Below are 26,081 nucleotides of genomic sequence, written 5' to 3'. Positions count from 1 at the left end.
AACAGCTCGTCATATTTTATATATATTTTGTATGTAAAATCTGAATCTAAAATAAAGCTATCAGATGAGCGTAGTGATGTACAATATTTGCCATTGGAATGCAGTCGAGTTGCGGTATGAAAAATAACTCGTAATGTTTAATCTATTACTGATTTGTTCAGGCAACCAGAACCAGAGTGTTGTAACAGCGGGTGTATTTATGAATCACAGGCACAGTGCACATTTATTTCAGCTGGACATGTAGGTGCTGTTTGTCAGTCCATAGCTCACACACATGAATGCACTGATCTCGGATGCATCCGTGATTGAAACGATAAGTTCTGGGCAATTTTCCGGGTCAGCTGTCACCAAATTTCACCACCAGTTCCAAGTTTAACATCCAGGCAGACAAACAGCTGTCTTTTACTGGAACAATTCATTTTTTGCATGTGATTTTTTGTCCTTTGTAGATTTCAGCCAAACCCTGTTTTAGAATAACTTAAATTACAATATACAATGTCCAGGACTACAACAGCCATTGTAATTTTGTGTCCCTGTGTAGTTTGTGTCTCTATGTGTTGAAGGAAACAGGTGGGTGAACGGGTTAGGGTGTAGTTTTTATGAGCACTCAGCTTAATGAAATTATTGTCACACCCTCTGTGGAGTCAAACCAACACATCATTGAACAAAGTTGTTATTCACTGAAACAGTTACACAAATTCATGGTATTAAGGGAGATAAGACAATCATTTTTAATTAAATAAACTATGAAAATGTGAAGTTTTGTAAGGACATTGTGGAAAACCAGAGCTAATGAGTGTGGGAATACGTCCCTCCATCAAACCCCTGCACGTCACTGCAGTCTACTAACTGAAAACGACAGATGACAGGCCGACCACATTACCAGATTTCATTTTAGCGGGGAAAAAACAGGAGACAGGAGGGAGGACTTGTGCGTCCAAATGCATCAGCTGCGGGCTTGTGACCGTGCATATGAATTCTGAGGTTAAAGGTCGCTGCAATGCAACAGTTGGCGTGAGAGAGAGATTTAACGGTGGAGGCGAGCATATGGCGCTGAAACAGATCCCCGGGGAACCCTGCCATCCTTGGGTGCTTCTCAACTGTCTTTGACTGTGAGAGAACAATCACTTGCCTATTTGACAGCAGCAGAAGCAGCAGCAGCAGCATGCTTATATGTGCAGCATGCAAGAAAAAAAAAAAAACACCTTATCATATTCATCATTTAACGTCTGTCTCACAGGAACAGACAGAAAATGCTAAACTTCTGTGTTGGAGGTAAAAAAGGAGCCTTTGACTCACATAAATCTTAAGCGAGAGAAGAAAATGCATAACAATTAAAGGGACAATTCACAAAAAAGATGCTGGTGCTTGCATGATGGGAAGAAGATGTTTTACTTTCACTCAGATGGAAGAAACTGCAGCATTTCTTTGGCAGATTTTAACATTTAATTTGAGTCACTGTACCTGCAATGGTTAGATCTGACTTAAGTGTAGATGTTTAAGGATAACCAGGCCTTTAAATGGTTGTGTTCAAATTTCATTTAATGCTGGTTCGATGCCCTTCTTTATCTTTTCACCATTTTAACTCATGTTGTATTTGCAGTTTTGAAAAACGGCAGAGTTCCTACAACTGAAAGTACAGATAATGACAGCAGCTTTGTGGATGTTTGGCAGCCTTTGATAAGACACTTGTTCAGTGATCTAGTGCAAAGTGGCACATTGGACTGCAAGCCACTGCATTTGCTTACACTACAGTATACAATAGGGTAGTGTATACATGTGCATTATACAGTATGTGTCCTCTTGGTTGTAGTGAAAGAAACACTCATCTTATTTGGTGTTTAGATGTATTTTCTTTCTTTCCCTTACTTTTTAAAGCCCAGGGACTGTATTCATTAAACTACTACCAAAGAGGAGCTTTTCAGTGCTGTAGACTGCTGCAACGCAGAGATAGAGGTGAGCATGCACCTTCTGAGACACATTTTGACTGTACAACTTTTTTTTTTTTGAACAGGATCTCTGAAGCATGAGTCAGAATACAGTAGTGGTAGCTCACTATTTGCAGCTGCTGCTTTCCTGTAAGCTGTTCTCCAAATGCACATTTTATGGGATGTTATAGCACTTTTTCTCTTTTCTTCCTTTGCTCATTCCTCAGGGGTGCAAGCAGAAAGAATGAAACTGGTACCGATTTAGTACATTTCTTATCGTTTCATCCATATTTATGTATCAAATATGTTAGATTGTTGTTAGCAAGTGTTAGCCATTACTAAAGATGTTTAAAACTTTACACAAATGACGTTTATATTTTCTGAAAATTCAAACAATAGTGATACTGTAGGCAGTAAAAGATATCACTCAGTGGGGCAGATATGTGTAGATAGTACAGTCACAACAGATACAAAAGAGTCGCACTGGTTATATTTCTGTAGTTTTATTACAACATTTGTTTTCATGTCTCAAACAACACAAAATTTTATCTACAAAAATGCACAGAACTGTGCTAGTTTAATATACCACAGACTCACAGTGGCAATGAGACAAATTTACATGACCATACACAACATAATGTGCCAGTACCGTGTGTATGCATTTACAGATCAGGGTGCTTCCAACAGCCCACCAGTGTGTAACTCATTTAAAATGGATTACCTCTTTGTGAGACCTTATGAGAAAAATAAGGCTTAAAACAGAGGCACAGCCTCACACTCTGACGTGCTCTCAGCATTCAGAACAGCTTATTTCCACATTTCACTTTCCAAATGAAGAAACAGTCTTTTGTGCATTCTCAATGCTTTATACACAGGTGAGTGTTGGAGGCCCCCCTATGGATATTTTGTACAAAAAAGAGACAAAAGACAGAGATAGACTGCAGTTGCCAAAGGTGGTCCTCTCAGAGAGACAGAGAGGACAGCAGTCACCAAACCGCTGCCAGTCTGAGGCAGAGATTCTGTACGAGCCCATCACTCATCGGAATCACATAAGTGTCTGACCACTCTGTCCATTGCGCTTCGCCCACATACATACACATGCTGTGCTGGTTAATCACTGCTTACAGTAACAAGACTTGGTATTTATAAGAGGTAGGGTCTGTCCCCAATGACACTCAAAAGCGCTTACTTTCTTCAACAAATAAAATAAAACACACAGAACAGAGAAACAGAAAAATATAATATAAAAACTTCTGACAAATAAACAAGAAATTTAAAAAAAAAAAAAAGAAAGAAAGAAAAGAAAATCATGAAAACAAACTAAGCCAGTGAGATGCTCTTGGTCCAGTATGTGTTACATTCACACGCCCTGCCCCAACAGTTTCTGTGCCATAGCACCTGAGTTGTTCCCAGTTCTCACATGGTTTACCTCACCTAAACAGCCAATGTGGATCACAGTTTCTTCAATACCTCATGTTAGATGATGAGGGGCATACATGGCTGCCTGTGTACAATGAATGTATGTCACAATTTGTTGTCACAGTTTTCTATAGAAGGTTACTCAGGCAACAAGGTCCCCATATTAGCTACAATTTTCATCCTATATTCCCACCATTTGAGATTTCAGTCTTGATGCTCAGTTATGACCTCTGATGCAAAAACAGTGTCATACATCGCTCTAACCAAAAGCTTTCACTGTCCTTGAGGATCAGTGCTGCAGCCAACTTCTGATGGTGTCTGAGACATGGCAGTACTATAAAAACATACAGTATCTCAGTGCTGAAAAGCAGCTCAGGCAGATTAAGCTTATTTTTGAAATCTAGAATATAGATTGAGAAAATGAGCGATGCGCATCTGTTTAAATTCTGATGTTATTTGTTCTAAAAATGACATTTTGTAGTCAAGCTGCACCATACTGACAGAAAATTGTATTACTGACAAAATGTATCACTTAAAGATACAAATTGGAGGTGAAAACAAAACATTAAAGGGGACCTATTATGCTTTTTTTAATGTTCAGTCATATAATGTATATAGTGTTACAATTCCGGATGTTCATACTAAACATGGTCAAAGTGTCAAATAATGAGGTGAACATATGTAGAAGTGATCCCTGTGAGCAAAAAGCACAGGCTTCAGACTGCTCTGAACACTTGGTTTCAAACGGTTTTTTCTACTTGACTCCATTCTACCATGACTCGAGTCGAGCTGGCACGCTGATAGTGTTTTTCCATTACACAGCACTGCAAAGCACTGTGGCTATTTCTGCTTGTGCTATTCCTCCCTGCATTATTTCTAACCGATCCCCTGAACAAAGACTGACGACTGGATTTTAGTGCTGCTAACAAAGCTCTGCTAATTCGGTGAGGAACAAGTTTCATTTCCTGTAAAATCTTGACAACAAAAGTCTCCCATTATTTAGTCATTTCAACGCTTTTAACATGAAGCAGTAAAGCAGGAAATGTTGGGTTTGCATCAGCAGTAACTTAACACAACTCCAATACAGTCAGCCAATCAGAGCAGAGTGGGCTCATTGAGGGGCTGCATAAAGGGCCAGTTTAAGATATACAAGGAGTTTTTTAAACTCTGAATCATGCAAAGCTATTCTAGTGGAGTTCAAAAATAAAAATATAGAGCTGGAAATGAGCATAATAGGTCCCTTTTAATCCAAAGGATTTTGTAAGTTTAAATAAATCTTTCTTTTGCTTTGGACTTGATTTGAAGCCTTCAGGAATATCCTCTCACCTATCAATGCATCAAGTATTTCAGCATCTTCTTAATCTATGATGGTGCCCACTTCTTCATAGCACCTGTGCTGATTTGAGGACAGCAGATACCTATAACACTTGGAGATTATACTGTAAAATGGACAAGCTACATGTAGCTCCAGTTTTTAGCTCTCAGACTTCCTGTAGAGTTTATTGTCAAACACATGTAAACAGTTAATATATAAAGTTCTGTCTTTAAGGTGAATGGATTTGGCTTCATTTTAAAAGAAGTCTAAACTAGATACATTATCTGGTAGAAAATAAATATGATAGTTAAATTAATATCTTGCACTTGGGAAAGTTACAATCAGCCTACATGTATCTCCACTGCTGATGCCTGGATACTGAGAATACTCAGGTACAAGGAGAGAAGTGAGACTAAAAACTCAAGACAAAAAATTGGGAGCCCCTGCCCTTTGACCCCAGCCTACATCATCCAGTGAGCACCACAACTATTCTCCATAGAGGAATCCAACCAGAGGAATCCTGGGATTTGTAGGGCTTGAATGGGACCATGTGGCAAACACAAACATGATGTCTGGCAGCAGTCTTTTTTAACAGCAATGCTGTGTTGCTTGATGATAGAAGTTTGTTAATCATTTAATGACCGTTCTTTAGTCAAAATAGAAAAAAAACTTTTTTTTCAAATATAGTTAGATATTTATAAGATGGCCATGAACTACATGCCATTTTTGAAATAATGTTGCTGTAAAGCTCTGAGTGACAAAGAGGATGGGAAACAATTAAATAAAAAAATATTTTATATCTTGGACGTCATCAACCGTGCAGGCTGGGCCCAGATCATTTCAGAGATATTGTGTGTGTGTGTTTGTGTGAGAGCTGGCAAAAGTACTACATGAGGGTCATGCATACAAAGACCTCCATAAAGCACTATTGCCCCCTGTGTGGGCGCATTGAGAACTGCATTTCAGCAGCAGTCCTACACCCAACACACACACATACGAACCCACCAGCGGCACACATCCTCATAACCACCACAACGGCAACAGAGAGTTCTGCTTGAGTTTATGTTGTGTGTGTGAGGTTTATGAGGATGGTCAGGCACACAGCTGTTCTGTCTCACATCCACAACGTGTGTGCATCATGAGGGTCCATGACTATTCGAATGTTTCCCCTGCTGGTGGGATGTGTTCAGGAGCCAGAGTCCGGTTGAGGCCGTGTCTCCTCTGATTGGCTCTGAGTGTTCTGGCCTTCTTGTCTCAGCTCCTCCCCCAGCTCACCCATGTCCATTTCTGGCAGGTTCTCCTCGATGGGGGCTGCCGCTGCGTCTTCACAGTACACACACTCCTGAACACACAGACAGACAGACAGACACAAGCTGTTAGTAACTATCTCTGCTACTATAGCCTCAAGCTCACATTTTTCTCCATGGTTCAACCAGTACAGGCTTGGAAGGATGACTGCTGCAGCCAATATTGTACATCTTTAAATTTGACCATTTTCATACTTTTTTTTTCATTAACTAAGAATGTTGTTCTTGTCACCACTACAAATGGGAACCACTGGTTTAGTCTATACTGATTCAGCAAAAAACTATCCCTTGTGCCTTTAAATTACAGTGCCTTAAAAAGTATGTCTTTGAAGCCAAATATAGAAACTTAAACTTTTAGAAAGCGGTTGTCAATTACTCCTGTTATGTGTAACAGTCAATAGTGAATAAGAAAGGTTAGACTGGGTGAGATCTGTGTTGATGTTTAAGACATCTAAATGATCTCTTCTCACTGCTGCAGATCTACAGTCCTGTTTACATCTGGTATTAACATCCGTCTCAGGTGATCCGATCACAAGTGGACAGCTCTAAATACAGGAGTAAACGCACCCAAGACGCATTGAGGACGGATTGTGATCCGATCACTCAGACCACATTAGGAGGTGGTCTGGGCCACATGTGGCCACATTCTTTTAGTAGTGTAAATGCAGTGCGTCCTGGGCCACATTGAAGGACCGCCTATTCAATTGACGTCCTCTATTTTCCGGCAGACTAGACACAGGACCCTCCGTCCAAAGCTGGTCAACTTGTTTGATAAGAAAACAAATAATTTTGTTTTTCATGTGAATTAAAAACGTAACCCACATCCCGTTTTTTGCTGTTGTTCCTGGATCCCTAACCGGTTCCCCTCTTCAAATCGACAATTAGAATAGAAATTAAACCATTCATTTTTTGCTTGTCTGTCTAAAAAAATATTTCAGAGGTGAAACGTTGCTGGATAGTTTCTCCTGTCCTGTCAAGTTGATAACAACAGTTTTTAGTTTTGCTGCGCTGCTCAACATAATGGAGCTCAGGATTTATCAGGACGGCTGCTTTGGATGTGTAAAAGAACACTAATTAATTAGATCCTGACCGATGCTGATGGAGATTTAAATAATCAATGAAGTTATGCTGTTGTGTCTTGTGTGTAAGTGCACACAGTGTCTCTGAATGGAGAGCTGCGGAGAGATCGCTGCATAACTCGGTTCGGTAAATAACGATCGAATTTGGTCTTTGAAAACGGAAATGATGTCCGTGTTTATTTGCATATAGAGCGGGGAAGTGAGATCCAATCACATGTGGTCACTCAGGACGCATGTGGAGACGCATGTTAATACCAGGTGTAAACAGGGCCTATGAGACACAACATGTGTGTTTGTGTGTGGTTCTCACCTTCACATTAATAGCAGAAGGTAGACCCCCCCTTCTCATCCAGGGGTGTTCCTCCACCAGCTCTCGTCGCTGGTCGGAGGAGAAGTGAGGCTGGCTCTTCTGCATCTGCCTCAGCCTCTCCTTGTCTTCCCGCAGGACCTTCTGAATGTCCCTGTGGGTCAGAAAACACAGATACAGTTGACCAACAAGACTGACACATTCATTACGTAGTTAAAATAGAGCATATAAACAGGAACAAATCTGCACACTATCGAACTATAGAAAATCTAAACAAGGGTTTAAGACACAAAAAATCTACAGAAGAAAAAAAGGCTTTATATGCTGTTGTGTTGTGTTTCCTGCTAAAATAATACTTAATTCCACTCATAGACTCACCTTGATGGCATTTGATACGTCATCATGACTTTGTTGTCAGCATTGGCCATCAGTAGCCAGAGGGGCTTCTGGAGGACGTATTTGATGAAATGCTCTCCCTCTTGTGTTGAGACCTTGGCCTGCGACTGGCCATCTTCACAGTCTCCTTCGCCTCTTGTCTTGGCTTTGGCCTTGGTCTTTGGGTCGTGTTCTAGGGAGTCAACACTGCCGAAGTACTTGCTGGTGTTGCTGCTCCCTGTATGGAGATTAAGAGAGACAGAGAAACAGTCAAAAGCAGAGTAATTTCTTGTGCATGTGTATCAAATAACACAGTAAATGATAAAAAAGTTGTAGGAGCTTGGGAGTAAAGATGTAGAAAATGTTTAATTATCACATCACTCAATCAGAAACTAGTGGCATCACGCATAAACAATCTAAGTTAACTGAGAGGAAAGAAGCCAAGATGTTCCTCTACTGACCTGTTCTGCTGCCCGAGGCTCCACTAGCTGAGGTACCACAGCCATTACAGCCTGAGCCGGATCCTGAGCCGGATCCAGAGCCGGACCCTGAGCCCATGGAGCCAGAGGTGGCTGATCCAGTGCCAGAGTGGGAATCCTCCTGCTCCTGCAGCAGAATGTCAAGCAGGTCACAGGAAGAGGAGTTACCATCACTGTGAGCCCCATCTCCTGGAGACGCAACCTAAAAGACAAGGCAGCAACCCATCAGAGATAACGCCACACACTTCTCTAACACACTGTGACAGGCTTTATGTGGAAGCGGTGGTGTGTATATGCTGTTTCAGTATGCAAACAGTTGTATAAAGCTCTGATATTACATCTCATTAAACTCTGATCAACTTCTGTAAAACTATGAACTCACAGGTACTGTCTCCCTCCATCAGTCGGTTTCTTGGTTTGTGTCTCTCACCTGTTGGTGACTTTCAGGTTTGGCTGTGGTTCCGTTCTTCTCCCCTGCTGCTCCCACTGCTGTTGTGCTGTTCCCTTGGGCTACAGCAGGGGGCGCTGTGCTGTCCTGACGTTCCACTGAGCGCTGTCCCTCCTCCATGCTCAGCAGATTGAGCTGCAGGGGTGAGCTGCACCGCGACTCAAACAGTGGTGGTGATGTCGTGGGCTCCCGCGCCCCAGAGGCTGGAGTGGAGGAGCGGGACGCTGCCCCCTCTCGGGGCTCTATGGCCGAGGTTTTGGGGGGCTCAGAAGTTAGGCTGTAGGGGAAGGGCTGAGCTGGATAAGGGGCTTGAGTCACAAACTGAGTCTGCACTGGGAAAGAAGGCTGAGCAGCGAAGGGCTGCTGAGTAGTGTAGGCAGTCTGTGTGGCCTGGAAAGGCTGCTGGGTAGTAAAGGGGGTCTGGGCAGCCTGGAAAGGCTGCTGGGTAGTAAAGGGGGTCTGGGCAGCCTGGAAAGGCTGCTGGGTAGTGAAGGGTGCCTGGGCGGCTTGGAATGGCTGCTGGGATGGAAAGGCAGTCTGCACAGGGAACGGCTGTTGGCTGGTGAAGGGAGGTTGTGTTTGCATGGTGTAGGCCGGCTGCTGGGGCTGAAAGGGCTGCTGGGTAGTGTATGCAGGTTGTGTCTGGGTCTGCTCAGGGAAAAATGTAGGTCTAGGAGCAGCCCCCAGCTGGCCTATCTGACTTAACTGTCCTATTTGGGGGAAGAGGTAATTTGGCAGCACTAAAGCCACCACAGGTGTAACAATGGGGGCGGGGAATGGAGTGGCGTTGGGCGGGGCTTGTGTGCTCTGCCCCTCTCCAAAGCCTGTAGAAAGGGAGGGGTCAGGGCGGGGGGCCTGAGCCTGGGCGGCAGGTGCTGGGGGGTAGAGTGGATATGCAGGCACCATGGCTGGGTAGGACACGTTAAAAGCTGACATGGATGCTTCGGACGGGGACCACGAGGTTTGGTTGAGACCCTGGAGAGGGGGCCGGGGTTTGCGGTTAGACACAGCACTGTCCGACGACTCAGGATGCTTCATGCGTGGCTTCTTGGACTTCCTGTTGCGGCTGCCCTTCTTGGCAGTAGTCTCTGGCCTGGTAGCACCCTGTTTGGCAGCACCTCGCTGTCCAGATGATTCTAAGATGACACATGTCAAACAGGTCAGAAGGTTTGTTGTTCAGCATTGACAGTTTTTAAAATAAACTAAAGGAACATACCTGGTTATAATTATTTTTAAATAACCACTAATTTAATTACAGTAAATTAACAGTAGAGGACATTCAAGTATGGAAACAGATACAGCATGAAACCTTCAAATTGTCTTGCTTTTTATCTTGACATTGCTGGTGGCCTAAACTTTTACACCTGTATACTCCCCATTTGTAAAGAAGAAGTTTTAATTTTTGATAAACTACCATCTATAATCGTCTGTACCTTCAGCATGGGCTGGCCCTCTATGCTTGTGCAGATATGTGGAACAGTCCTTCTGTAAGGTCCTGGCGCTGTGGAGCTCTCGGCAGCGGTTGAGGAAGGCCTGCTCTTCTTTCTGGGTGTGTGCTGCCAGCACCTGCTTGGTCAGTCCCAGCCTCTTATAGGCCTCCTTTTCCTGGCTGGGCGGAGACACCACGCTAATGGGCAAAGGTGGGGGTGCCGGGCTCCCTGCCACATCCTCGATAATCTCTGTCAGATGGATCGGAGCAATAATAAGTCTAACAGAATTTATATTGCAACAGCTGGATTAAAACACACCTTGTGCCATTCCAGCTGTGTGTCTGTATGAAGATGACTTCTATAAAAAGAAAATTGGACATAAAAACTCACCAGACTCTGGCTGAGGCTTCTTGTCTCCCACATGGACGATGGTGCTGCTGTAGCTGCATTGCGAGGTGATGGACACGACGCTCTCAGCCTTGCTGGGCAGTGTGAGTGGTGCCAGGGGGCCTCCCACCACAGCAGCTGCCCCAGATGGAGGCTTCTTAGGCGCTTTCATGTTTGACAGGCCTGGCTGGGCATCTAGCATCAAAGGATCTGGATGGGTAGGGAGAGATCCTCTGTTAGCTCCTAGTCACAGATGACCACAGATCAAACATCCTAGATTGTGTGTGACATGTAGGGCACTAACAAATGATGTGCACATGCCTGTGTTTGCATCCGGAGTCACTTGCAAGCCTTCCACTGAGCCCTTCTTGTCATCATCAGAGTTGGAGGAAGTGGTGTTGGAGGAGAACTGGTACTTTCTCTTCACTGTGATGGGGATGTTACAACTCTCCAGGTATCTGAGAAATAGAAAGAAGGGTTGAATCAGAGAGTGCATGTTTAGTATGCGTTCATGTACACATGTTTTAACCATTATTATTCCTGTACACACACACACAAACTTACCTGATGACACTGTCGAGGCAGCTGATCTGCTGGTAGGAGCAGACAGTCTGGTCTTTGCAGGAGAAGTCCTCCATGCTGGCTGCAGTACCGTCTCTGGCCTGCGGAGGGGGTGCTGAGTCCTTCAGACGCACTGCTGGACTCCTCTGAGCTGCTGCAGCTGCTGCTGAAGACAGCCACCAAAAAATGCATGTGACTATTTGCACTAACATACGTATGTGTGTGTATTCAACTTGAGCTTCTGTACACCCCAAGGTGAAGAGTTTGATTTGACTGATGCTTACAATATACAGTATGTGATCCTGGTTACAAATTCTAACTGAAAGTGACAACAGAATGAAGAAGTTTTGTGTTATGTGATGTTAAATTGAACTCACTGTCAGTGGTCTTCTTTGGTTCGGGCTTGGATGGAGACGGTGAGGGCGAAGGGGGAGGGGAGCGCAGGCTGACCTGGGAGTCTTGGTTCTTCAGCATGTGGACTCCCTTACAAATCTCCTGGAATGTCCTGGGAGGCTTGGCCTTGCCCGTCTCCTCCGCTGTGTTCCCCGTTGTGACGTTCCCGTTGCTCTCACTGGACGAGCTGATGCTCACCAGTTGTTCATGGGAACCATTGCTGCCATGGCTACCATAACCACTGGAGCCCATGTTGTGGACCGGCTGAGGGAAGAAAGGCTGTTACAGAGACTGACTCATGTGTGTATGAAAGGTGAAAGAGAAAGTCTGGTGTGTGTACATACTTGGAGTAGGAGCCTGTGGATCTGTTCACTAATTTCCTGGATGTCTGAGTCCATGATCTTCCCGCCATGGAAAGCTGGTGCTGCAAACACATCTTCGTTCACAGGACCCCTGAAACACACACACCATGATCATCAGATATGTTTACACAGACAGTAGTCAAGACTAATGACCAGAATTTATATTAATCATAAACATGCTCAGCAGAGATAAACTGTGAGCTTGAAATGAAAACACTTAGATTTATGATTGAGTTAAAGTGAGGGTAAAAGCGGATGTTTAGGAATGAATGTACAAGTGTTTTCAGTTCTTCACAAGTGTTGCAAATATACAGTATGTGTCCAAGTGTATACTCACATGCGGACTTTGTGCCTGCCAATGACAAAGGAGACCTTGCGGCTCCAGGGGTTGACAAAGCTGGACCAGCTGGTGTCGGTGGTGATGTATTCCCCATTTCTTGCACAGAAGCGGATGGAGGAATGGTCAAATGGCTGACCAGCATACTGCAGGACTGTTGGTAGAAGAAGGCAGAGAGTGTGTGAGAAACAGAGAGCTAAACAACATCAACAGTATGCTACTGATGTCAGTTTAACTAAACAATAACTATTTAACTAATGGTTTTGTAGATATTAGTATTAACTGTAGATACAAAAATGTTTTAATTAAGAAGATCAAGTGATTAAAAATGATTCTTACTCTTGCGATGCACAGCCAGCATTAAGGGTCGGTCACTTGGGTGCAGATTGAGCAGCACGGGGGTCCCAATCAGGTCCTGAGGGAGGAAACCCAACAGAGGAACAGCCCTGATAGAGAAACAACAACAACAACATGTTATAGATTTAATTCACAGCACATTTGAGACTGACTGCAACTTTGCTGAACTTCATAGTTCCATGAGTTTTCTATGCCATGAAAACTAATTTAAAACTATTTTGTATTCAACAGAAAGCACAGTCGCACATACTCACATATGAAATAAGACACTTTATTAAGGCTTTTCCACACTTACCTCTCATCCACATCCTGGAACACACAGTTAGGTGTGTGTGTGGTGGTGAAGATACGTTTGTCTGTAGGGATTCTGGGTGCTGTGGACAGACAAAAGAAGACAAAAAAACTCATTATTATAATGGTAATCATTAAAAAAAAAAATCATAAGAACCACTAATGCCTGGACTATGTACACCCAAAGATGTGAAAAATGAAACTTTACCAACTCCAACTAACTACAATTAACAAATTGTGTGAAATGACTGCCATGCAGTGTTTAAAATATTGTCACTGCATGAAAATCTTCTAAACACCTTAATCAAATTCAACTGGTTCATTATAGATTGCCCAAATGACATCTCCAAAGACTAACCAACAGGATACCAAATGTTTAGAGCACCAAATATAAAACATCAATTACCAAGTGTTATATGTGAGACAGTATAAAATGTAAAATGAACACTAAAAATGTGTGTGAAACCATGTATTTGTGGTCACGGGTCTCACCTTCATAACCAGAGTGCACCCTCTCAGCCAGCAGGAGGCAGCAGAACTGTTCCTCAGCCAGCTCAGGATCCTGGACTTTCATCAGGTAGGGAGTCATACGGAAAGGATAGTACTGGAGATCCCCTTCACGCTCCTTACCACCACTACAACACACACAGACACACTATTAATCATTTGTGCTTTTCAGATGAGTTCTGCAATGGTTCCATGCTATTGGAGTATCACTTAAGAGGCCTTTGCCTGAATCTCTACTTTTATCCATAAGAAACTGCATTTTCTGTTGTTGTAGATATGAACTAAAGCAAAGAAACATCAAAACCAGAGATCCAGTGAGTCACCACTATTTCATTTTAATTTTCAATCCAGGGAAATATTTTAAAAGTGATCAAATACTGTGCTTAGGATAAACTCCAGTTTTTAATGTTTTCTTCATGACTTTTAAATATATATCAAAACTGTATACTAATTTATCCAAGCTATACCTGACAAAAACATCCAATATTTAAAAGGCCAACAAAATGCTCTGAGCTAAAACTGTAGCTGTAAGTTCCCATCTGGCCACTAGATGGAGATAAAGGTCAAAAGCTCACAGCTGCGAACTTCCTCACTCCTCTCAGTCATCCTCTCTCCTGCTCATCAACTCTTTGCTGACTCAGAGCTTGTTTGAGCAGGAAACTATGGATCAGAGAAGCTGTTGGCTGCTGCCACTCACCTGATGCGGCAAAAGAAGGATTTCTCCTGCATGCACTCCGTGGGAGAAGACTCTGAATAAGACAGAGAGAGAGAAGGAGGTGGGGAGAAAAAGAGGACAGGATGAATATATCATCAAATGCATTAGATTAGATGGACTTTTTCCAAAAGGCCATCTGTTAGTCATCTATATTCAATGCTCTGGTGACAGGACCTGAGAAGTTTGTCTATCATCCAAACAGGGAAGAGAGGCAAATACAAGAGTTTTAAAACTCCAACTTTAAGACAAGTTAAAAAATATTTTTACATAAAGATTTTAGTTGAGAGATTGCTGGTACCTGCTCCGGTGCACATGCTCCATGATGGCAGGCGGTAGGGCGTGGTGAAGCTGTAGAACATGCTAACATCCTGAGGTGTCAGGAACTCCACAAACTTGGCATTGTTGAACACTTCAGGTTTGCAGTTCAAGATGGACGCCGCCTGGTCTGAGATGTAAACAATCTTCCCCGTGATGAGGGAGACAGCTACAGCAAATATATCCTGCAGGTAAAAAGATTTTAAAAATTGACAGTTAGGTCATTTTTAATTTCAATGAACATGAAACTGCAAGTAAAAGAAAAAGATAAGCTTGGCTCCTTGAGTGAAGAAAATTATGACTTTTGTCATAAAGTTAAATAATTAAAATAATCTCATGGTATACAGTATTTTATTTTTACTGCCAAATTGAATTTTAAGGAAATCATAAATTAATTTGACTTGAATTTTCTAACCTAGGGAGACAAATTAAGATGAGTCAGTTGTGATATACATCACTCATTTTATAGAACGGGTTTAACATCATCAAATTTTAGCTTTTGAGATTTTTTTTTTGCTTTGCTTTTTATTGAGCACAATCTGATTAACACAAGGAACCAAAACAAGACTTATTCTTTCACACATCTCCCACCATTATTCACTTGCAAAAAATGTGTGTTATCACCACAGATGTGTCATTAGATATTTAGGATGCTAATGGTGTTGGAGGTGCATTGTGAGGTGGAGAGCGAAGTACTTACAGTGTTTTTGAGGGTGTATTCAGAGGTGATGCTGTTGATTTCCTCGATGGTGTAGGATGATACGTCAAAACCTGGTGGCTGACTGTCATTAGTCATCAGCATCTGGTAATACTCCTCATTGGCTGAAAATCAAAGAAAGAACGGATTGATGCACAAATCATTTTGCATATGTGGTCAGGGGATATTATACTTTACTAAGCGGCATGCTTCATTTCATAACCAGAAGACCTCATTTGTAAAAATGTTCATACATTATTCACACTTAAAACCGCAGAACATGATTAAGAATGTATGTGTATTTCCCAAGACTGGTTTAAATGTCACAAATATTCTCAATAATCAAAGAAAAACGTATGCATGTATGAGCACGTGCATGAAAAAAAAGGCCAAAAGAAGCAAGTCTTACCTTTCACCTGCTTGACACATCGCAGGGCATATTTGAGCGTGTTGACGGTGCTGGACTTGCCCTTGCTCCTCTTTTCCGACGGCAAGTGCATCTTCAGCTCCTTGAGGGTCTTAAAGAGCTCCTTCTGTGTCTTAGCTTTGGCTGACTGTTCGCTGCTGCAGTGCATACATGAGACAGATACACATGACGTCAAAATGACAAGGTCTTACCAGTGCTGTCATACTCTCAGAAGCACAGCTTTCCAGCATGGGGAGCAGAATAGGAGGGGGTAGCTAACGGTATGTAAGGGGATGGGGTATGAAAGGATCAATTGACACTGGGATGTATCTTCTGTGGATCTGACTTCAAGAACTCAGCTTTCTACTGCTGCGTTCAAATAAAAAACTACCACTGACAACAGATTTGATGTCTATGGAGGAATAAATAAGGAATCTCCTCCTTTGACAGTTTATTATCAGTTGAACATTATAAAAAGGAAAGGGAGTGTATCAAACCATGGCTCATTAATTGTGAGATGACTGTGAAGTTATACCCCTGACATTAAGACAACTTATCATAAATCATTTAACTGCAGTGGGGTTTTTAGGGTGTGTACTAACCTGCAGCCACTGGTTGAAGGGTTGTCCTGCTCGGAGCTCACCAGACTAAAGGCGTTGGAGCTGCTTGGCGGCGAGGGGCTGTGAGAGTTTGAGCTGTAACCATAATGGAGCAGACACTTTCATTTTATGATTGTAACATCCGTTGTCTGACTATGTATTGATAACACGCTTAGTATTTTACAAATTAGAGCTTTTTTTTATTTGATAACTGTGGGCACTGCTACGCGAAAATGAAGTAAATGGGTTGTATTTCTATAAAAAAAAAAGCAAAACGGCAGTGGGCAAGTAGTGTAATGGGTGTATGTCTGAACACTGCGTATCTCGCCCCCCCTCCCCCTCCAGCCATCTTTAAGGTGGTATGACTCTTCCTCTTCTTTCCATCCCTTGTCTGTCTGCAGTTTCCTCTCTGGTCCAACAATGTGACTGATAGTTTTCATTTTTCCACATTGAGAAAGAGTCTGAATTTATTGGTGAACTGGACTCAAAGGTCAACTTGATGAACTTTTACTTAACTTATACTTAGCTCTAGATCGGGTTGATTTCATCATTAAAAAACTGCAAAAAACTTCTGATGAGACACAGTTCGATTGACTCCCTTTCGACTGTAAAACTGATCCGTTGGTTTTTCCATTCACTTAGCGTGTGTGTGCGTGTTCATACTGCAACAGCATCATCGCTGTGCTGCCTGCTGATCAATGAGATGACCCAACAGAGGTGTAATGTGAATTCATGTATTCAATTATCACTGCCCTTTTTTTCGCTTGAGCACCTGCCTCCCAAAATGTCTGTGCACGGCAATGCTCACGGATATAAATGGAGATAGGGAAAACATTAGCGCTGGTTATGTAACAGCCGACCTCCAGTTGGTGTTCTGTTTTCTTCAGACTCAGATGAAAATGATCGGCAGACAGATGTAGAAGGGCACGTCCCTCGTATCTTTGAATCTGATATGGTTAATCAACAGAGAGTAAGCCCCAGCTAGCAAGGACCACATTACAGCTAGAACCCAGAAGTCTTAATAAAATGATGCAACTATCATCTCTGTTGGGCTAACTGAGCGTTATTTCAATATTTCGAATATTCCATATGATTTATCTAATAACACCTACAGAACTGACAATTCTTGGATAATCCACTTTGTTAATGAGCCTGCATCATTTGTTCATTATTCCAGCATAGAAATGTTTTTCCTTATTATAACGTAATAGCAAGTTATCTCTAAATGATACTATGCCAACAGTTATGTTGTTTTCTTCCAGTCTGTTGCATAATCAGGAATAAAATACCTGCTTCGTTCCTCAGTCTGAGACATTCTCAACAAGACTACAACAATGACTCACAGCAACAAATGACTCACACAGGAGAAAATGGCCTTTCTATTACATTTAATGAACCTTACTTCCATGAACCAGATGGTCTGCTCCCCCATGGTGGTGGGAAAAAACTTGATTTACCGTGATTCAGTGCATTTGATGTGCTCTCACCTCTTGTTGCTCCCTGACGACTCCATCAGAGCAGAATCCTTGCCGTTGCCGTTCGAGCTGCCCACAGATTCATTTCCGTGGGACTCATTGCCATGCGACTCGTTGCCATGAGATTCTGTCCCACTCCCACTCGAACCACTGCCACCCATTTCTACATCCTCGTGTAAGGTTGGGCGTGGCCGCTTCCTGTCATCATGCGGGGAGCCCGGTGAGGCTGGGTGCTCATGGCTGCTGTCGCTCCCCTCAGAGGCTAAGCCTAACTCCGGTTCCAGTTCGACCCCGTCCTGCCCGCCACAACCCTCGTTGTAGCCGCTGGCCATGCGGTGCAGCTGGCTGATGGAGCCACAAGGAGAACCTTCTTCTTCCTCCAGCTGGAAACCGACCCTCTCCCGGTTTCGTTCGTGCCCGTCCAGGGTTGAGTACGGGTAGTGCTTTGGATCGCTGTCCTCAGACATTAGACAGGCCAGAGGGCAAAAGCTGGGAGATTAAGTTACCTTCCACATGGTAACGGCAGTAGACACTGGGATGCAAATGGAGTTGATGCCTCAAGAGGGATGATCTAATCTAAAGGAGGGAAAAAAAAAAACACAGGTGAAATAACTCAATATACAATACAGTGCACTTCCACAGATAGTAGATCAATAGTAAAGAGACAAGACGAGATCAAAACCAAGTATATAGCTGGACCATGTATGAAACGCTAGAGGGCTTTTAATTTCAAACGGATAAGAGAAGTTGCGGCATTCGGCTGACCAATGGTCTAACTTCATCACTCAGTCAGTCGCTTAGTCACGGACCTTCACATTTATAAGGCTGACCCCGCTGTTGCGATCCAACCAACAAGTCCTAAAATTAGAAGCAATCAATGGGGATTAGAAGAAACCATCAAATATACGGTGGCCATCACTTTGATCTGATTACCATTGTAGCCTAAAGAAAAGGGCACAGCAGCACAGATAAATGGATCTTGTTGTGCTACACACACATACACACACCCACACACACCAAGCCTGCTGCCATCCGTCCTTCAAAAGGTGTGCACAGCAAATAGGCCGCCGTTTGCCCTTTCTGGGTGGATTTAAGCCCCACACCAGAATGATCCGGTTCAATTTTTCAAGAGCCTTTTCAGATGAAAGGTGAGTTGACGGATGGAAACACAGCTCTGAAGACATAACACAAATAAAAACCTTCACCTTGCACAAACCAGCAGGACAAATTTTGGAAAAAATCATTTATAGTTTTGACGTTGTTGTGCACCTGTCTGCAGCAGCTGTTCTGCAAACCAAAGGCTTTGCCCTTCACAAATAAACTAATAAGCAGGCGGAGGAAAAACTGACAATCAATTCCAGGGGATAAAATGGCTCCACCTCACAAATAGTAGTACTATCATTATCAATCAATCAAGTGTATTTGTCACATGTAATCATATAAGGCACAATAACAGATGAAATGCCATGGATACGGATCCCACACAAACAGATGATAAACAGATGTGATGATGCATTGTCTATGACCACTTAGGTCTAAATCAAATAAATGCAGCCTTATGTAACAGTGCTGCTGAATTGACAAGCAACATAAAAAAAGATACTTCTGCGTACTTCCTCGAGCAACCTTTACCTCCTTTTCACATCCAGTAATTACACAAGTATCACCTTTAAAGATCTGTGTGTTACATGTCACAGTATCTTGGTAACATGAGCATCCACATTGAGGTTCAATGTTATTTGCTTGGGGCTAAGCACAGTTAAATAAGTCGCTATCACAAACATTTAGGAATGTTAAAAATCTTGTTCTTTAAAGGAAACTTGATATAAATATAACAGCAACAGTTTCCATCAGCTCTACAGCCTCCTCCTCCTCTTCCTACGCCCTCCACAGCCTTGGAGTGTGTAGCAGCAGTAGTTGGAGCTATTTATGTCTGTTAAAGCCCTATTAGGAAATATTGGCAACAGACACAGAATCCAAATCCAAACTATTTCACTGTTTTTCAGCTATCCAAGATCAGGTTGCAGCTATTTATGTAAGCATTCAAATTCTGCATATTCTTTGCTCTTTACATAAGCTGTTTTACATAACTTCTCCAAGTTTTAAGGGAAGGTTTTGTCATGTTTAAAGATCTAGCAAAAATGTAGCAGGATTTCCAGCCACACACCCACTGCTACCGTCGGAAATGACCCACTCCCGAGTCAAACTGAGTCAGTAGCCAAGCGCTCAGAGGGGACTTTCTATTGGCTGCTTCAAGTAACCAATCAGGAGAAAGCGGGGAGTGACAACAGGTTAGAATTATGTCAGCCAATCGGGGGCATTCAAGGTTGACCGCAGGTTATAATCATGTCACAGAGTCTTATTATTACCTTTTGCACAGAGAAAAAAGATGATAACTAAATGAATAGTATGCTTAGACTTCTGACACAGCACTTTCTCACACAAAATCCTATCACTGAATTCTTAAACTATCATTGAGCTTAGATGAAACAGTAGCTGTAAACTGCATGCAGTACAACAGAGTGTTAAGGCCTTGAACAGCCAACAGTAAAACAAAACATTTAAAAACTAGGTTAACATAATAAAACTGTTACCAAACACAAAATATATCAGGGACTGTTGCAGAAGAATTGTTGCAAAACGGTCTATTAGCTCACTTCTAAATCACAAAGCAGCCATGATATCGGCTGGTCTGTAACAGCAATAGAAAACAAACTCAAACCAACAATCATGAATTTACAGCATTTTTAAGAGTTTTCAAACTTTATAGGAACATGCAATAAGGATATGAGCTTACCAGAGAGCCCTTTCTCCATCAACATTACTGAACAGACAAGCAACCGAGATTTAACAAGTGCTAAATATTTTTTCCCCCAAAAAAATATTTAAAACTCCCCAAGAAACGTGCACATAATCATGTAACTCAGAGCACAGAGCAGAAGACATGACATAATGAAACTGAACTCCCACTGCCTCCAGCTCAGCGCTGTTTCACCCAGAGTGCTGAAACACCCAACACACTAGCACAGATCTCAGGCATTATACAACGCTGCTCCAGTCACATGGATTTGGATAAAGTGCAGCACAAAGCAATTATAGCCTTGTTTCATAAAACCACATGCTTTCAACTGTATCCAGCTACTGTGCTTCTGAAGTCCATTCATCAATGAAATCACACAAGCAAATGCAAAAATAGGAAATCTTACAGTTTATATTAAATAGTTGTCTAATCTTAAAGTTTACACAGTCCAGTGTAACACAGGGGGAAACACATTAGTCTGATGTTATCAGAAGAGAATAACTGCAAATATACTACGCATATGCTGGAATCATTTGTGGGTAGTATTTGAACACCTCATGTTTAGGTTTATTCCAGTATTTCACTGATAAGACATTATCACAATGAGTGACATCAGATGACTGTCACTATATACTACACAACTTACTACGTTATTACTTTTATACCATATGATTGGTGTCAAGAGTAATGACACTTAACAGTCAATCTATTAAGTAACCTCTTAAGTGGTGTGATATAAAGTATCTTCTAGGGAGCTGGAACAATGTTACCAAGAGTTAATCACTATTTTTGCCTTACAAGAAATCTTCTAGTTAACCTTCTGTGGGGTCATATGAAGGCGACCTGTGCTATGTGCACTTTTCAGGAGTCCATATAAGTTCAAGGTACCAGAGGTCTTCCAATGAAGGCTAAATATCAACATGTATATCATCTTAAACTCAACCGCCTTGTAGTGAGGTGATCATGTCGACCTAATATTCAGTGTGGCAGGGAGAAAGTCTCCTATGCCTCTAGGGAGACCTTGAATGATGGTAAGCTAGAAATAAACCTATAATATATCTATCCTTTACCAAACCAATATTAGTAATATAGTCAGATTCGAACAAAATCTACCTTCAATAGTGAAATACAGCAATTTTCTCAGTTGTACTACTTGTAAGAATAGAGCTGATGTCACAGCTTTCCTTGAGCCTCAAACTAACTACTCATTTTACAAACCATTATATTAAAATGTATATTATGTTTCATACATAGCCTGCACGTGTGTACCTTAGGTAAAAGGATAATTCAATAAAATAAAATAAAACTATATTTGTAATGGGAACAAACATCCCTTCCCCCATCTAACTCCCATTGACCTGCTATTCACAATCCACACACACGTTGACCTGCAATCCACTGCACGGTACACTGACACAGTTATGTAAAAGTAACGTTAGGCGATAAAAAACCTGAAACAAAACACCAGCCGCTTGGCACAGAGATGCCATGTCACAAAAGCGGGCATTTTTCTACCTTTACCGGTGGATAGAAAAACCTGGAACCAGTAAAATTGGTTATAAAAGTAGAAGAAGTAGAGCAATCAGAATTGACGCGCATGCGCAGATCGAGTTAAGTTATGCAACTTATTTTTTTGCGCCCAGCTTTTTCATTCTTACTACAACTAAAAATGTGAAAATTGAGGAGAAAACCAACCTGTGCTGTCGAAATAAAATATCACCTCTCGGGATGTCCTCGGTGTAAAGTAAAAGCAAAGCCGAACAGTGAGTAGAAACATCCAGTAATCGTCAATGGGTACCTCAGTTCAGTCGGGTTGACACAGTACTGTGCGGTTCCTCCCCGGCTCACTCCGGCATCAACCTACCAGCCAATCGGCGAGCTCGGCGCATGACCTCAATTCAGACCCCACCCACAGCGTTTTTCAATTGGCTGGAAAATACGAGTTACCATGGATAACATGACGTAGTTACAATAACTGGAGCTCATTGGTCCAGAGCGCTGTCCGTCGTTTTATATAAACAAGGCATCCACTGCACGTGGAATCCCATGTTGTGTGTATCGTGCAGTGTGGGGCTGGATAGTTACGACTAAGCGGAGTCCCAAACAACGTATCGAGTGTTGAAATTACATAAATGCAAAAGTCTGAGGAGGAAACAACCAGGAAACGATAAACCACACTAAATATAAGGCTAAGATACGTTTAACTTGCCACGACTTTAACGTATGCGGCGTAAGACAGTTATAAATAAGATGACATAACTCCTCGGCGAGTCATTTGAAGTGAGGGGTTTAACAGACAGACATGGCAACTGAATGACATTTTACAATTAAACACACGCTCTTATGTTTTTTTTCTGTCAAAGACGTCTGCAGAGGAAAACGATGAGCGTACAGAGTATCTCGAAGCGAAGGAGCTACTGTCACGGGTGGTATAGCAATACATGTTTTCCATAGTTATCTGCGTCACATCTCTTATTGCACTGCAGCAGTGATGCCGTCTTTCTTTAAGCACGTATAAAATGTTTGCCGACATTATGGAGGTTTTGCTGTTGGAGAGAAGAAATGAATTAACTATACAAGTGTACATTTGTGATTGTAGTCTACATTCAAAGTAAAAAACAAACAAACGGAAAAGCCATATGTTTATTTGACTTCCGATCCTCCCCCCATCCCCACCCCTCTTGCTTGCATCATCAGGTACTGCCTAACACTTTAGAGGGATGAGATTTTACATCCTCCTCCTATTCCAGATTGAAGCCTTTGTTGGACAGGCTGTTATGTTGAATGGGACTCTTGCTTGTTGCCTGAGTTCGTCATGAGTGGCTGGGCCTGGAGAGTATAAACTGTGTTATTTTCACATGCTGGCATGGCAGCCACAACATCATATTTCCCATTCTCATGCCAAGAGCCTCCATATAATAGCTTCCTGCAGAAATCTGGACTCGGGTTCTCTGAGTAAGTGCCAGTTTCAAGTGGCAGCCACACACCCCCGCTGTCTGCCTTATGATGCTTAGCATCCACTCACCAGAACATGTGAGAACCAAGTCTCTCACATCCATCCTCCCTCTCTCTGCCTGCACTCATCCAGCACTTACAATGGCTTGTATGATATCACACTGAGATCCTAATACTGTATGAGGATCTATCGCTGCCTTTGTCTTGCTTTATTGTGTTTTCCAATATTTCCCAGAGAGCCTTTCAGCAGCCCCCATAGGAGATGGGTGAACTTGGTGCATTCAGTTATGGGTTGAAGTGTAGGTGGACAGATTCAAATCCTCAACAGACATCACAACTAAGAGAGTGAGTGTGGACCTGACACTAAAAAGATTGCTCCCTTCACCATCCTTTTTTTTTAACCACACACACCCCCCCATTTCATTTGCTGACTGTGAGATCCTCCAGGTGGGTGGAATTCCCCCAACACTTATGAGTCATGATGTGGGTAGCTTATTCTGTGAAGCCCAGGAGCTTTGACTGACAGTCATGATTATCATGATGACCTAACCACAAATCCGTCATTCAAAGCATATACATCCCCACATATGTTACTGCGCATGCATTAAACTGACTTTTCCCTGGTGTTATGGTTGTGCACTATGGAGCTCAGTGTACTGAAGAAGTCACATAGAGTCTGACGGAAATCACTGGATAACATATGATGCAATACTTCATTTCTTTCTGCTGTAAGAATGCTTGCATATCCTACAGAAGGGCCAGAGGTCTACAAAACAGCATCCCTGTGCTGATGGGGATTAACTGGCTAAAGGTATTTACATCAGTTGGATGGCACAAGTAAAAGAAAGCATTAAAAAGGTAAATTTCAATTTGATTAACAAATCTAGAGCCAACAAGTCATATATTTGGCTTCTGAAAACATGTTTAATGCCATGTTAAATGCTAAAAGATTTGCTTGTGTATTGTTAAAATAGTTTGAGGTTGTTATTTTCATTCATGCAACCTTATATTCTCCTTAATGTTGAACCCCAATGCACTCCATGGAGACTTGAATGTGGGTCCTTCAGTTGAAAGATGTTCATCCTTCACTTTATCACCCTGCTTCCCAGATAAAAAGGTGGTTGAAATTAACAATAGAAATGAATAGAAAGCAAATATTTCAAGTGTTTGTGGCCTGAATTATGTAGTATAGCTGTACTGATGAATCCTGGACTAATCTACTTCATTCATATTGAAGCATTTCTGGAATAATTTGTAGTGTGTATTTCATGGCACTGCTGCTATGCATTAGCATATATTAGTGTCAGCACCATGTGGCTCTTGCTATAATTGTGTAGGTGTGTTCCTGCACATGCAAAAAGACCACTTTTCTAAACAAAACAAAACAAAATAACCCAGCATGTAATGTATGAAATTTCCAAAAGTAGGCCAGCATCAAATATGTGAGTCACTGGAAAATAGTGCCATGGGTGCGTCAGTGGAAGTACACAGCCAGTTAGCTGGTCCGTCCTTCAACACCTGTGTGTTGGATGCAGTTATCGTCTGTAATCATGAATGTTAAAGTCCGGAAACATCAGCCACCTGTTGCAGTCAGTGATGTCAGTGGAGCAGTGAGGAAATCACCTGCATACATACCCATGGTGAAATGAGAGATTTTGATCAACTCATATATTCAGATGGTGAATACACACATCCATGTAATTATGTTTAATGCTGTTTTTCATCACTGCCCTTTATTTTCTTTTCAGATTATTTATTTTACTGACATGTAGGACATATTTTATATCCCTTGTTTAAAGGATATCTGCCACTGTGTCTGTGTTCCCTGTGAACAATTCTTCTACCAGGTTACTGTATTATGTAACTACGGTGAACAACACACATATTACAGATGATTCACACTGTGCCATGATTGTGGCTTTGAGTAACAGAGAATCAATAAATGATGACCGCTGAAAGGTAGAGACTTTGTTAACATTCCCCACAGCGTGAAAAGAAATACATTTCCTGAGTCATACGAACAACAGTGGAAAGAGCACTTCTCAGATGCTCCTCAGATGAAAAACAGCCTGCACACAAAGGAGCTTCATGATGAGGAGGTTGGTAATTGCGAACATCCCTTTAATTCTAGTCTAGAGATACAGCAGGTCATGGAGAAGCCAAAAACCCGCCAAAAACCTCTTTGCAGTGGGTCTGGTTGCTTGGAGAATATTGACAATACTGAGTAGCTTTTTCAGCAACTATTGTGCGTCTGTTTTCAGCTTTTTGTACGTGCCTCATGGCAGTAAACTATATTTTATGTTCTTGATCAAATATTTTCAAATTATATTCTCATTCTAAAATAACACATCCTTCTGCCTGTCTGTGGTATCGTGCATCCTCTAACTGACCACTGAGGCTGACTGAGGCTGTGTGACCTGAAATAACAAAGCAGATACTGAAGAGGGGGTCAGTATGTGCAGATGCAGTATCATTTATTGACGCTCATTTTTTGCATCTTAAGAATCACAACAAAGTTGTCATTGGACTTCTTGATTTTGTCATTTGGGTAATGTCTTAGCCTCAAAGCAGATAATTGCACAGAGATTTTAATGCGCAATATGATACTATAATATAGCAAACTTTAAAGTGCTGTCTGAAAAGAGGAGCAATGAAAAGAAGAGCGTATGAACTAGCATGAATCCCTCTATTTGGCAATGATGCTGATTATTCTCTCTTGCGCAGAAAGCAGGCAAGAATAGGCCAGAATATATTTCTGGCTTTATATCAATAAGAAATCATCGTAGTGCTCAAAACAGAGACAAAATCCATGGTGGTGCCCTGCGTAGGTGCACAGT

The 26,081-nt window shown here is 42.1% G+C and overlaps 1 protein-coding gene across 2 annotated transcripts; it reads right to left on the bottom strand.

Moving 5' to 3' along the window:
• Positions 1-4,517: 4,517 nt before the first annotated feature.
• Positions 4,518-22,126, bottom strand: LOC121898682 (period circadian protein homolog 2-like). 2 transcript variants are annotated; one of them, XM_042414024.1, is made up of 22 exons: positions 21,985-22,126; positions 17,502-18,065; positions 16,018-16,110; positions 15,419-15,573; positions 15,013-15,134; positions 14,296-14,497; positions 13,980-14,031; positions 13,268-13,410; positions 12,780-12,858; positions 12,467-12,573; positions 12,128-12,281; positions 11,773-11,881; positions 11,413-11,692; positions 11,039-11,201; positions 10,796-10,932; positions 10,478-10,684; positions 10,091-10,336; positions 8,640-9,793; positions 8,192-8,411; positions 7,734-7,968; positions 7,359-7,509; positions 4,518-6,004 (listed from the first exon to the last, which is right to left on the bottom strand). In XM_042414024.1, the coding sequence occupies exons 2-22, from the start codon at positions 17,954-17,956 to the stop codon at positions 5,849-5,851; spliced, it is 4,620 nt and encodes a 1,539-aa protein (XP_042269958.1). In that variant the 5' UTR covers positions 17,957-18,065; positions 21,985-22,126; the 3' UTR covers positions 4,518-5,848. The 2 variants fall into 2 exon arrangements, with proteins under 2 accessions (XP_042269958.1, XP_042269961.1); XM_042414027.1 differs by having other exon boundaries at positions 11,039-11,198.
• Positions 22,127-26,081: the final 3,955 nt, after the last annotated feature.

The sequence above is a fragment of the Thunnus maccoyii genome, chromosome 6 (assembly GCF_910596095.1).
Source record: "Thunnus maccoyii chromosome 6, fThuMac1.1, whole genome shotgun sequence".
Taxonomy (NCBI): Eukaryota; Metazoa; Chordata; class Actinopteri; order Scombriformes; family Scombridae; genus Thunnus; species Thunnus maccoyii.
Note: the sequence above shows the minus strand (reverse complement) of the source record. Positions and strands in the feature narration are given on the sequence as shown.

What these genes read in the sequence shown, in the direction of transcription:
- LOC121898682 (XM_042414024.1), bottom strand. Translation starts at nt 17,956, where the DNA reads ATGTCTGAGGACAGCGATCCAAAGCACTACCCGTACTCAACCCTGGAC. An exon ending in AATACACCCTCAAAAACACT is followed by an intron (nt 14,498 to 15,012) that starts GTAAGTACTTCG and finishes TTTTACCTGCAG; the next exon opens with GATATATTTGCTGTAGCTGT. An exon ending in CTTCTGCTATTAATGTGAAG is followed by an intron (nt 6,005 to 7,358) that starts GTGAGAACCACA and finishes CTGTGTGTTCAG; the next exon opens with GAGTGTGTGTACTGTGAAGA.